The following is a 12,995-nucleotide window of genomic DNA, read 5'->3' as shown; positions in this document are numbered from 1 at the left end:
CCCAAAGATCAAATATAAAAATACCAAGTATAATTTTGTAAAAGATAAAGTTGCACAAAAGAAAGTTAAAACATAATACATTTCTTTGCATTAGATAATTGCATATCCATTTACTAAGCTTATGCTTAGAGACATGTTTTATAGCCACATGAAATCTTTAGGGTTACGTAGATAAGGATGTATTGATTAAGATGTTCCATGTAAACAATTTATGATTTTTTTGTTTAAATTGACTTATATTGAATGCAATTAATGCCATAAAATTTAGTACTTTATTTTGTGATGCATATACACATGTATATGTATATAAACAAATACGATATGATTTGAAAGGTCTATTAAACAAATGATTTACCTTCTCACACAAATAATCGCTTCAATGGTTTGATACCATGAAAATGATATTAGTTTTAAACTATAAATCAAAAAGCAAAGCCTAAAACAAAATCAACTTGATAACGATCAAAGATAAAGTCACTTGATAATATAAGTCATAATCAAAAGTGAATAATCCTACAATTCACTTTATCTATCTTAATATGTTAGGTGGAAGTCTTGTTGATTATAAAAAATCAAATAGAGTTGTGCACTCAAGTTAGATGTTGAAAATATCTAAATTATCATCTTACGATATTGATATTTAATGAAAAGATCTACGCTCTCTAGAATAGGAGAGTAATGCTGTAACATATGTTTCATACCACATGTGCATTGATCTACCAATAAAGGTAATAGAAGAATAGATCTCTGCTTTTCATTATGTGAAACCCTTAAGATTAGAGGAAATCATATTCAGTTCCTTCAAGGATTTTCAACTATTTCTTAAAGTTTGAATTCAATGTTAGCTATCTTAAGATGTTACCAATGGTCATAGATGATTCGATCTAATGGGACATATCAGGATAATAGTTGAATTAAAATGGAAATATTTTAAAAGAAATGAAGATTATTTTAGTATCACATTTTGTTATATTCACAAGTCGATCATTTATGTTTGAAATCAAACATAATTATGATACACAAGTACATTATGCAATATGATAAAAGAAAGATTATGAGAAACTTGAAATGTAACTAAATAAATCTAGGATACTACATACTCACTCTATTTGTACTTGAGAGTTATTATACATATCTAATAGTCATATAAATGACTAAATGTGATTTTGAGTTATTATTATATACATAACAATTGTATAGCAACTAAGCTCCCGAAGTATACTAGTCACATGACTTACTTTTTTGTATGAAACTGTTGCAAAAACTAGAGAAAATATTCTCTTAATTATGAGAGTTTGACACCCATTTTGTGCAAATGTGAGATTTAAGAAAATAAGGCTCAAGTTTGCCCATAATGGGTGGCCCAAACTCCTAACTACCTTTAAAGAAGTTTGCTTACTTTGACAACTACTATAAGCAATTGTATCTATTGAATTTGATTTCAAATAAATATAAAACTGCCATGCTCCTCTTCATCCTTAAGATATAACATTCGCCCATAGTAAAGATGATGAAAAATGGTATTCAACCATTGTGAAGGATGAACAAAATGAAATTTGTGTCTTTTCCTCTATCTCAATGATTGGCATGGCATTCAACCATGTTTGTGAGAATAAAAAGGACAAAATGTATTCATCCAAAAAACAAGAAAATTTTCATTCATGTGAAAATATGTGATGAATCATATAAATTACATGAGAGGACAAGAAAAAGTGCGGCAGAAAGAAAAAAACTTTTCAAAAAATCCCTTGTTTTGGTGTTTAAAAATTTACACTATGGATGGTAGATAATTTTCAAATAAGTGATCTTTCCCCGACCAATAAATCAAGTCAACATTACTTTCGCAACACTTCCACAAATCAAGTAATATTTTCATATTATTTTGATATATTATCATGTTCATATAAATTATCCTTCGAATCATAAATTGAATATAGAAAGAAAAGTTAGAAAGAAAGAGAATAAGAGAAAGAAATTCGATAAGTAATTGTTAAATAACTTATTATATTCACAGTGAAGGATTTACATAATAAATAATGAATAATTTTTTGTTTATGATTTTGTTTTTACTAATGGATTAGGTAAACTTCCACAATCTTAAATAAGTGTATAATTTCGCATTTGATAATTCATTTATCAACTTTATCTAACATATTATTTATAACAATATCATTCAATATATATAGTTATATATTGTATGTGTGTGTACATAAAAAAAAAAAAAAAATCAAGTGTTTACTTTTCTCTGTTTATGTAAATTCTACTTTGTCTATTTTAAAATTTGAATATGAAACTGTCAAAATAAAATCACAATTAAAATATCACTTGAACAAAAGAGTGTAAGATTTTGTTGAAAAAAAAAAAGAAAAAAAGAAAAGATAAGAGAGAAGATGTTTTAGATGGGATGATCTTATAAGCATTATGCGAAAAAAGATTCTTTTTGTGTTTATTTCCTTTCCTATTCCTCTCTTCTCTATACTTCCGGTGCTTTGTTTTTATGTTCTACTTTGTATGCGAGAGAAGATTCTTGTTTTATATTCATTTTTTAATAGTTGTTATTTAGTTAAACTATGAGACAAGTTAATATTCACATATGAAAATCCAATCCAATATATGATATAAATTTTGTAAATGCAAGTCAAGGTTCAATTCAATTTTTAAAAAGATAAAATATTAACAAGTTTGATGAATTTTTAATACCGATTAAAAAAAGCCAATTTGAATACGAAAAACAATTACAAATACGATTCAATTTAAAAAAAAAAAAAAAAAAACGCAAAAGCCATGGATTTTTGGTCCACGTTGAAGACTTGAATAAACATGTCATGGCAGTGTTTAAAACCACTCAAAATCGAAGGCTTTATTTTGTTTTTTCAACTTCACAAAATAAGAAAAAAGAAAAATAAAACACAAAATCATCTCAAATTGTAGAGGCCAGAGAAATGGCTTTTCTGCTACCAAATCTTCCTCCTTCCCTTCTTCTGCAAACCAAAACTTGCTCCAAAGAAAAGCCCATTCACCAACCACTTTTTTTCCAATCTCCAAAACTCTGCTCTGAAATTCTAACTGTTAAATCCACGACACTTCAGGTTAGCTCTCCCTCCATTCATCAGGATAAGCACCATCCCTCCCACCACCAAAGAGATGAGTTTTATGTCAACCTAGGACTTGCTGTTCGGACTCTTCGTGACGATTTGCCTTTGCTTTTCACCAGAGACCTCAATTATGACATTTACAGGTAATTTCTTCTTCTGGGTTTCTTTTCTTTCCTTGAGAAATTTAGTATTTTGTATTTTTTTTTTAAGTTTTACTTTTTTTTTTCAGGGATGATATTACTTTTGTAGACCCTTTGAATACATTTTCTGGTGTTGAAAACTATAAATTGATCTTCTGGGCATTGAGATTTCATGGTAAAATGTTGTTCAAAGAGATTTCTCTTGAAGTTTTTAGGATTTGGCAACCTTCAGAGAATGTCATATTGATTAGATGGAACATGAGAGGTGTCCCTAGAGTTCCATGGGAGGCCAACGGCCAGTTTCAGGGTACTTCATGGTACAAATTAGATCGAAATGGAAAAATCTATGAGCATAAGGTTGATAATTTAGCATTTAATTTCCCACAGCCGCTTAAACCAGCAGCCTCAGTGTTGGATTTAGTTGCTGCTTGCCCAGCTACTCCTAATCCTACATTTTTATGGGGCCCTGTGGACATGTCTCAATCTTCTTGGGTCAAGTTTTATCGTGCAGTTAGGGAGACAATGGATCGGGAAGGATATTTGCTTTCACAAGATGGTTTGGCTGCTTGTTCATAGCCTGAATTACTTCATACTTGATGTATATGATGAAATTTTATAATTTATATATACTTGTATCAGCTCATTACATTTTGTATAATGGGTATGGAAATAGCCAGTAAAGATTTTGTTGAAGGATAAGGTGTATGTACATAGGCAGGAACGCTGGAGAGTTTCATTTCATGTAATTCTTGAGTTGCCAGAGGAAGAGAAGCTTGGGCATACTTGGTTCAGCTCTTACAAGTCAAATATGTATGCATACAGAATCTTGATTTAAGTAGAGCTTATATATATTAGCTTTGTTTCATAATTTGGTTTTGGCTTGAATCCAGATTTTGTTGGTGCTTGCATTTAGATATAAGAAGGCTGATGAGTAATGGATGGATAACAATTAACGGTGCTTCATCTAACAAATAATTTATGTAGTAAACTATTTATGCAGAAATAGATTTGCATTTAATTGAAGGTTTTATAGCATATGGAAGTTTCAGCTTTAATATTTATAGGCTATACCATCCTTTGTGAAATTATTGGATGTATCTCTGTTTACTCATTGATTACATCAATTCTTTTTTAACCTCATTTCCAGTTATTTCTTCTTGTCAGCCATCTCTTCTTTAGCAATATGCAATTATAGCATAACATCAACCTGGTTAATAATGTTTTGTTGAAGAATTTTGTTCCTCTTGTAAGATCACATGGTTAACAAGAACACGATTTGTTGCTAAAAAATAAAAGATTTCAGTCAATATACTTTTTATTTGAATTATTTCTAACAGTGGAAGTTTTTTTTTTTTTAATTAGGATGTTATTAGTAATTTGTCTTTTCATGTTAATTAATAGTGAAAATCAAAATCATATTGTAAATTCAATTCTAAATCTAAGTAAATAGAATAATGAAATATTCAAAAATATTTAATTAGAATTTCATTTTCATAAAATATTATTTACTTTTCCACCCAAGCAAACAGATCTGCTTTTTGCCATCCTAAAAAGTTAGAACCTGGTATTCAAAAAGCTATCACTGATGTATCATCAAAGCCAACATTGAAAAAACTGTTGCAATCCTCATTCTCAAAAACATGAAGAAGGATAGCTGGAATAAAAAAATTATCAACAACAGCAACTGGAAACCAGCCTCGGTTTCTCCTCCATTGTTTTTAAATCACACATGCATGCTATGAACAACAATTATAGGGTTACAAGTGGTAAAACCTTCAAGTTCAATTCCAATCCAGGGAACATAAACCTTTATATTTAAAAAATAAACCCATGCAAGTTCATGCATCAAGTTGAAGGAAGTGTGTCCAAGGGTTTGATAGCTGCAACTCCACTGAGCTCAATACTCATATACTTTTCATATGTGACCTTCAACTGTCCCCATCTGGCTGCTCTTTGGAATCTTAAAATCATTTCTGCACATTCCCTGCTCACAATCAAACCATAAATAAATCATCCACCGCTACGTATGAGCTACCAAAAAACTATAATAATTTGGGTTAATATTATGAATGGCTTTTGAATTATAGTGAAATATTCAATGTAATACTTAAATTATGAATTCATTATTAACTAATGTGATACTTAAAGAACTATTTATCATCATTAGGAGCTAACCACATTAAAGGTGAGTATCACATTAATTAGCAGATTCTTAGTTCAAGTACTTCATTGACAACTTTTAAAGTTCTAAAATCACATTGAACATTTTACTATAGTTCAAGAGTCATTCATAATATTAACACTAAGAATTTAAAGAATATGCCTGATTTCTGACACGTCATAGTGTGCATGTTTGCAAAGCAACGGGGTCCAAGATGGAGTCATTTGAAGGGTACATCTAGCAACATAGATAGCTGATGCACATAGCAAGGAGGGCTTGAACTTCAATGCTTCATATTCAACCAAGCACAGCTCAATGAGGTAGAAAGATAGATGTTCAAGCTGAAAGGAATAACAAAATGTTTAACATACTTTTGAAGAATCAGTTTACCCAATTTAAAACAGTAAAGAATATCTAACATCCAAAAAGAAATCTAATCAAAGCTCCCAAAATATCACATATAACTGATCCCACTATGAATAGAAACTCCTTTTCTGTCTTCATTTTTTAAAGAGAATTCAAGGTTTAACCGAATTGCTGATTCAGCAGTGACATTCTAAACGCTAAAACAAACCTTGGTGTCTGATTGAGCAGCCTTGATAAACCTTAACATGAAAACATATGGAGTAGGTGTATTTAGGCGAAACTTCAACATTTTAAGAACAAGCTTCTCCTGCAAATTCAAGTTACTTGTTATGATTAAGAACAATAAAGGCAAACACCTATAGAAGTTTGCATTAATTTTAAGTCACAAAAGATGCTTAGATGACAGTACATCTACCTCAGTCATATGGGGTTTAGTGTTCGAAGTATGACCATGGGCTATGACTGGGGGTTCCAACATAAGGGTTAAAATAAAATACATAAAGCTTCCAAGTCCAAACACCAAAACACCAAGTTTCCTCCTTACCAAAGCCAGTAATTATTAATGTACAAACCATGATCATTTCTCAGAAGTTTAAAGTTTAAACTCCATTCTATCAAAAGAAAACACATACCATTTTAAGCATTTGTTCACTAGTGTAAGTCTCAGCTGATATGCTAATTAAATCTTTGACCTGTAAAGGATGAAGCACATACAATTAAATGAGCAAATGGCTTTGCAAGGACTCAAGTTTGAGAAAGAATTATACAAGATACCATGCAAATTTGACACATTAATATTTACCCTAGGATGCCAAAAATCCTCATATTTTGATGCCAGCAAAAGTGTAGTAAGACCAACCAGCTGCATATCATTCTTCTTTATTTGGACCTCTGAGAGAAATCGATCTAACAATGTGACCATGAGATAAAGTGTTTCTTGCATTAAATCAAATTTGAGGTGCACCTGTTATACGAGTAATAAAGGACAGAACAACTAAAATGAGCAAGGTGGTACTTGGATAATTTACATAGGAAAAAACACCATTATGAACAAAAAGTGCATTAAAGCCATGTGAAACAAAATATACCTCGATCAGCCAGTTGATCAATATGCCCCTCATATGAGGAGTAATATCTGTCTGTATAGACATATAATTTTCCAGAGATGGACTCAGTGCCTGCAGTTTTATGAGTTTGGTATAAGCAAAAATATCTTACTAGTCACTCAAGCATTGCTGGTTAACCAGTTGCAAAAACTAAGCATCGAGATAAGTAGACTTATATTAAACAACATTAGAGTTTGACACACAGTACAGAAACAAGTCAACATCTGAGGCACGAAGCCAAACCAGGAAATGAGAAATGGATCATCAGTCATTGAGTAGTAGGCAAACAATTACAACTAAAAAACATCCCTGCTTTTCCTTTTTCTATCATTACATAAAAAGATGTTCTGTTTCTAATGAAGAATAAATCCCTGTTAGGGTTGGCATCGGGTCGGGTTCAGGGCGGGTTTTGCTCACCCCGAACCCGACCCGATTTAATCTTTATTAAACTCAAATCCAACCCTACCCGAATTTTTTTTTTTGATTTTTCATACCCGAACCCGACATCATGTAAACCGTACCCGACCCGAAATTAATAAAATATTATTTTTTTAATATAAAATGTTCTTTTTTAAATATAAATATTTAAAAATATCATTATATAAATATATATATATAATAAAAAATTAAATAATTAATTAAAAAATAATTTTTTATATAATATCGGGTCGGGTTTTAGACAAACCCGACCCCAATTGTTTTCTTATTTTACCCGACCCGATACCCGAATTTAAAAAAAAAAAAACCGACCTCGTGGGGTCGGGTCGGGCGGGAACCCATCGGGGATGGGTTAGTTCACCGTCCCTAATCCCTGTTTTAAAAAGCCAATATAGCAATACAACAAATATTATCCTTAAGTATTCTTATAATGTGCAATTCTCTAACTGCCACTTTGATCAAGAACCAACAAGTTGCGGATAATTACTTATGTCTGATATTTTACCATGTTATTGTTTATTCAGCTGAGTCCTTTATATGATGGATTTATTTTATCAGTCAATCTCCTATAGCTACTCATCATTAGATGAAGCCCCTACAAATAAGTTGATCATATGTTATGTTAATATCAAGGGAGATGCATAATGCGTTCCCCTGTTCTGGCTTCTCTCAGTGTTCAACAAGGATCAGAATTACACTACAATAAGCCTAGTACACGGATCATGGTAAGCTAAAAGCAATTCTAGAAAGAGGAGCCCAATAAACAATTACCTCAGTAACCCAATAATACTGATAAATCTCATCAACGTATTGAGCAACTTCCAACGAATTTCCATCATTATCAATGTCTGGTAGCTTTTCTTCTTCCTTGACTCCACCATAATCCTCAAGTAGCTGCAAAATATTTCCAATAGTCATTCAACTTCGCAGGGAAGAAGTTGAGAGATTACCATAGATTGCAGCAGCGACAAACCTTTGATCTTGTCATCAATAACGAAGTATAAGATCTCCTACGTTTAGCTTTCTTCCTAACTGGGACATCTGGCATGTTGATGCTGGCACCACTGGTGCCATTAGACAAAAGATCGATTTGACTGGCTTCATTGGAAATTACCGCTGCACTATCCTCTTGATGAGAACATTCCACATCTTTCTTGGATGGGATTGCAGCAATGGATTCTGGTTTTCTAGAACCTGATGAACACTTGGATTTTGAAGCTTTTTGAGCATTGGAAGGTCTGAGTGTAGTCTTAACAATTGACTGGGCAATGAATGACATAAAAACAGCTCATATCAATAAAATTGGGTAAAATATACACACAAACACAACTTTGGTTGCCAGGTAAGCGTTAAGCAAACTCAGAAAGTATAAGGCAAAATCATTAAAAAAATGGAACATACTAACTGAAAAACAAAGCATTGAAGGCAGATATGGCATTCAACATACCTTTAAAGATCTTGGCAAGATATGAGCAGCTGAATTAGATTGACCTTTAGGAGCCCTAGTTCCAAAAATCCAAAGTAAACATCAGACTTTGTAACTTTCAGCCTTGCAGGATCAATTCCAATAAAAATTGACACAGATAAGCTACAGCTTAAAACTATTTTAATCATAAACTTACAGTGGCAGATTTATTATTTGAATGGACTACAAATTCTTGGTGGCAAATTCACAGTTTAAAGTAGTTGAGCATAAAAGTACTTCACTTCTGTCCCAGAGTGAGACTTTACAAGGAGCAAAAAGAAAGGCCATGGAACAACTTCCTCTTTCTCCATAGAATCGAATTATCCAAACACGTTAACAGTACAATTTGTAAATCCAAGTGTATATATTGAGACTTTATAAGGAGCAAAAAGAAAGGCCATAGGAATACCTTCCACTTTCTCTGTAGAAACCGGATTATCTTGAACACATTAACAGTACAATTTGTAAAGCTAGGAGAATGTATCTAAGCATTAGGGTTGGCAGCCAACTTTTTATTTTCCTTTTTCCAACTTATTTGCAATGAAGCTATAGACTCAACATATTCCCTAAGGTTTCATATTTACAATTTCAACATAGGACACAGTAAATGTTTACCTGTGACTACCATATTTTCCCACATTACCTGAGACTACCATGTTTTACTAAATTGTCTCCAAAAATCAAAACAAAAATATGATGAAAAAATAAGAAGATTAAATCAGAACAAGAAAAAGAAAAATGAAAAGACAATGGTTCAATAAGAACAGGACCATATTTATTTTATCATGCACTTTCCTTTTCTTGTGTGAAGCACATAAGCAAGGTTGACTGCAAAGATCATTCATTTTCTTTATGCTACAAACTTAATATGAAAATTTTCTGGTAAGAAGAAAATAATATCATAAACTCAGAACATTTGAAGCCTAAAAGTCTTGATAGCCACAACCTCAAACTGCATAAAACAATTCAAGGAATAGGCGAATAAATCTTAAGCATTATTTGTCTCATAAAACTACTTTTGCTTGCACTTACTGAAATGTAGATGTGTGCTTCATTTGTGTTTTTGATTCTGACTTTAATTTAAAACACAGAAATTGTCCTAGAATTGAAGCAAAGTAAAGAACCAGAATAAAATCCGGAACTCCTGCTTACCTTATTATAAAGCCATCACTCCCTCGGTTCCTCGAAAGATGGCTCTTTGCATTGTTTGATTGCTTTGAAGTCTCACAAACTTTAGCCTTACCTGGAGCCCCAAAAAATGGGAAAAAATGGAGGAGAATAGAAAGGACAAAAACATGATCTTAGTAATGCAACTCTGCCATGCACTTTTGGCGATTTAAGAGAAATGGATCATGCATCTTACTCATAATCCTGCTAGCTTCTGTAGCTTTTTCCTACATGGAAAATGGGGAAAATTATTCAAAAAATAGAAAAAAGACAGATATAACACACAACCAGGAAGATAATATCACTAGAAAATGAAAGAATATGTTCAGTATTCTCAAACATCATCATTTGCAAAGACCTGGTTTACCTTCTTTAAAACTGGTAAAGACTTCCTTCAAGATGAAAACCAAAATAAGAAATTGCATCAGTGGGAGATATTATATACATTCTTTTAATCAATTATTGTTTAGATTCACAAACCTCATGGGTACAAGCAATTTCTTGGTTGTCCTGAAATATAACACAACATTTTTAATTGAAGCGAGGAAAACTTGATCAGATAATTTTAAAACAGTAATCATACTAGCAGGTTTCACCCTGCCCTCCAAGTAGAATCTGAAACTCTAATTAACAGTGTACCTGCCATTAGTAACAACAGATTTATGATCTGAATTCTTGGCTGTAACACTTTGGTCATTCAACGAGGTCTTCAGATCTTTAATACCTTCTGCTCTCAGAAACCAAAACTTGCTTATAAGTTGTTTAATTAGTGAAAGTTACCAAAATAACTTCATAAATCATAGCAGGGTACCTGTCTTAGAAGTATGAACACTAATAGCACCTTGGTTTAGATGGTCCCTCTCTTTTCCCTGTTTTAAAAGAAATTTTGAAATATATCAATTCCTGTATAACTCCACGAAAAGAAAAACAAAAGGTGATGACATAAGAGAACTAGAATGGAGAATTAATGCAAATCTAGTACTAATTCAAAAGGCTGTCTCTTGCTAGAAATTGAAAATCAAATGAATACATCAAAACTATATCATGAACTTTTTTATTAATTGTGGACTGGATTTTCATGTGGAATTTAATTTCCAAATTAGAGGTTCCATAGATATGGACATAAAATCTTCAAATAACTAAATTAGATTTAACAGTTTGAAAGTCCTAAACTCCATCCTAAAACTTACAAATTCAACAAGAAAGAATCATACCACTTTTCATTGGTTTTACTTTCCCATCCACACTTTCTCAACATTGTTCACTACAATCAAAGATCTCTTCTACCTTGCCTCTCCTCTCCAAGAACCATTTGTTGGATTTAAATACTTCCCTTGAGGTCATGATTATGATATCAATAGTACATATGCCATTAAGACTAGCGGTTAAAGTAGTTCCACATCCAGTTTCCCCAGCTGTTAGTTATTAAATAATAGTTGTCACACTTTAAATGCTTTCATGTATGTTTGAGGGGCTTGTAGGGGCAGAGGAGAAAGTATTTAACTTTCAATTCAGTCCTTGTACCTTGAAAGATCTCCTGGGTAAGACATTCATAGTTCTTGCAGCCGGAGCCACTGAAACCCTGCAAATAAATTAATCCATATATGTTAAAATTGTCGTCTAATAAACAATAAAAATTTAAAATACAAGCATCCATCTAGAGCTACTATCTTCTTCACTAAATATTTGGTAAACATTCATTTTGGATAAATGGAACCTTTCCTCATTCAGTAACTGCAAACAGATAGTATAGGGAAGGGGAACAGGAAGTAAATGTATGTAATCAAAATATAAATAATAAAATAGATTATAGAGAGGAACAGAATCGCACACAATGCAAATATACATCACCTAAAAAGTATACTAGTTGAAACAAATGCTTATAACCATAAAAAAAGCAGAAAGAAATAAGGTATACACTTGAAACACATTTCTATAAATTATTCATAATAATCCCAAATCTATAGACTAAATTAAAAAGGGTGTACTTAGTCCTGAAATCTTGGGAATATATCAGTTCTACACCAAATATGACTACAATAACAGCAATCAGCTTTCATACCGTTCCAAAAATGCATTTCTCTCATTCTTCCTGCATTACAAAAGAGCAGGTAAAGACAACTCGTCAATCAAACTCCAAAAGGAGCTAAGAATTCTAAAGTATTACAATTAAGTCACTCACATTGGTTTGGAGCCATCATAAACTTTACTCGCAGAAATATAAGAAGTAAGATTGCTAAGATCAGCCAACGCTTTTCTTCGAACAATTTTATTTGCTGAAAGGAGCATATAAAAAACTGTAAACAAAGTTCTATTCAGATACTTACGACAAATTTGTTGCAGTTGCAGATGAATCTTACCAGAACTATCACACTTTCCTTTACCCTTTGTCATGTTCTTCACAGTACCCTTTAAATTATATTTGAAAGTTAGAGAAAGTGATTCAAACATTCTGTACATACTTAAGTTCAGAAAAAGTAATGAAAATGACAATAACCTTTGAATCAGTTGTAATAGTTAAAGGGGCCGCTTTGCTACCTACAGTTGATTTCGTTCTAGAAAAAACAAAAAAAGAAATAAAATGTAAAATCAGATCATCAAACAATCAAACTATTTGTCTAAAAAAAAAAAAGCTCCTACAATTAAAGCAAAAGCAAAACTTACATGGTAGAGGCTTCATTTATGGAATTTTCATTTTGCGAATAAATTTTGAAACCTTTGACACAAAGAGAAAAAGAAAATAAAACATCTAAAAGTTAATTATTGAACAGAAAAAAAAAATAGAATACCGCTGGTGCGACTGAAGCTATGTTTAACCTCAGTTTTTCCCTGAAATGAAAATATACACATCAAAATGAAACCCTAATTATAAATAAATTGAAAAACAATTGAATCAAAGAGACATGGAAATACCTTAACGTTGAGCGATGTCATTTTATGGATCTTTCTTGACTTTTTTTCTTTTCAAAGAAATGAGTAAAAGAGAGGAGTTTTGAGAGGGAGACAGGATTGGTTAACCGTTTGCTTTATGTTGAAATCTGAGATGGTCTCGTCGCC

The 12,995-nt window shown here is 32.0% G+C and overlaps 2 protein-coding genes across 5 annotated transcripts; one reads left to right on the top strand and one right to left on the bottom strand.

Annotated features, from left to right (window-relative positions):
• Nucleotides 1-2,862: 2,862 nt before the first annotated feature.
• On the top strand, nucleotides 2,863-4,103 carry LOC111287760 (uncharacterized). Its single transcript, XM_022878440.2, has 2 exons — nucleotides 2,863-3,238; nucleotides 3,325-4,103. The coding sequence occupies exons 1-2, from the start codon at nucleotides 2,943-2,945 to the stop codon at nucleotides 3,809-3,811; spliced, it is 783 nt and encodes a 260-aa protein (XP_022734175.1). The 5' UTR covers nucleotides 2,863-2,942; the 3' UTR covers nucleotides 3,812-4,103.
• A 761-nt stretch (nucleotides 4,104-4,864) lies between these two features.
• Nucleotides 4,865-12,995, bottom strand: CYCB3;1 (cyclin b3;1). Of its 4 annotated transcripts, none has more exons than XM_022879365.2 (23): nucleotides 12,852-12,995; nucleotides 12,728-12,767; nucleotides 12,603-12,654; nucleotides 12,436-12,493; nucleotides 12,299-12,347; nucleotides 12,121-12,214; nucleotides 12,001-12,030; nucleotides 11,463-11,520; nucleotides 10,750-10,807; nucleotides 10,578-10,665; nucleotides 10,419-10,448; nucleotides 10,306-10,330; nucleotides 10,135-10,165; nucleotides 9,924-10,014; nucleotides 8,754-8,808; nucleotides 8,280-8,567; nucleotides 8,078-8,200; nucleotides 6,851-6,940; nucleotides 6,565-6,726; nucleotides 6,395-6,454; nucleotides 5,971-6,069; nucleotides 5,559-5,737; nucleotides 4,865-5,219 (listed from the first exon to the last, which is right to left on the bottom strand). In XM_022879365.2, the coding sequence occupies exons 1-23, from the start codon at nucleotides 12,870-12,872 to the stop codon at nucleotides 5,081-5,083; spliced, it is 1,920 nt and encodes a 639-aa protein (XP_022735100.1). In that variant the 5' UTR covers nucleotides 12,873-12,995; the 3' UTR covers nucleotides 4,865-5,080. The 4 variants fall into 4 exon arrangements, with proteins under 4 accessions (XP_022735100.1, XP_089615261.1, XP_022735101.1 ...); XM_089759135.1 differs by having other exon boundaries at nucleotides 5,571-5,737; XM_022879366.2 differs by lacking the exon at nucleotides 12,001-12,030.

Source organism: Durio zibethinus, chromosome 4 (assembly GCF_047325235.1).
Source record: "Durio zibethinus cultivar Kanyao isolate XHJ-2024 chromosome 4, ASM4732523v1, whole genome shotgun sequence".
Lineage (NCBI taxonomy): Eukaryota > Viridiplantae > Streptophyta > Magnoliopsida > Malvales > Malvaceae > Durio > Durio zibethinus.
The sequence above is the reverse complement of the archived record's forward strand: the minus strand, read 5'-3'. Positions and strand labels throughout refer to the sequence as shown.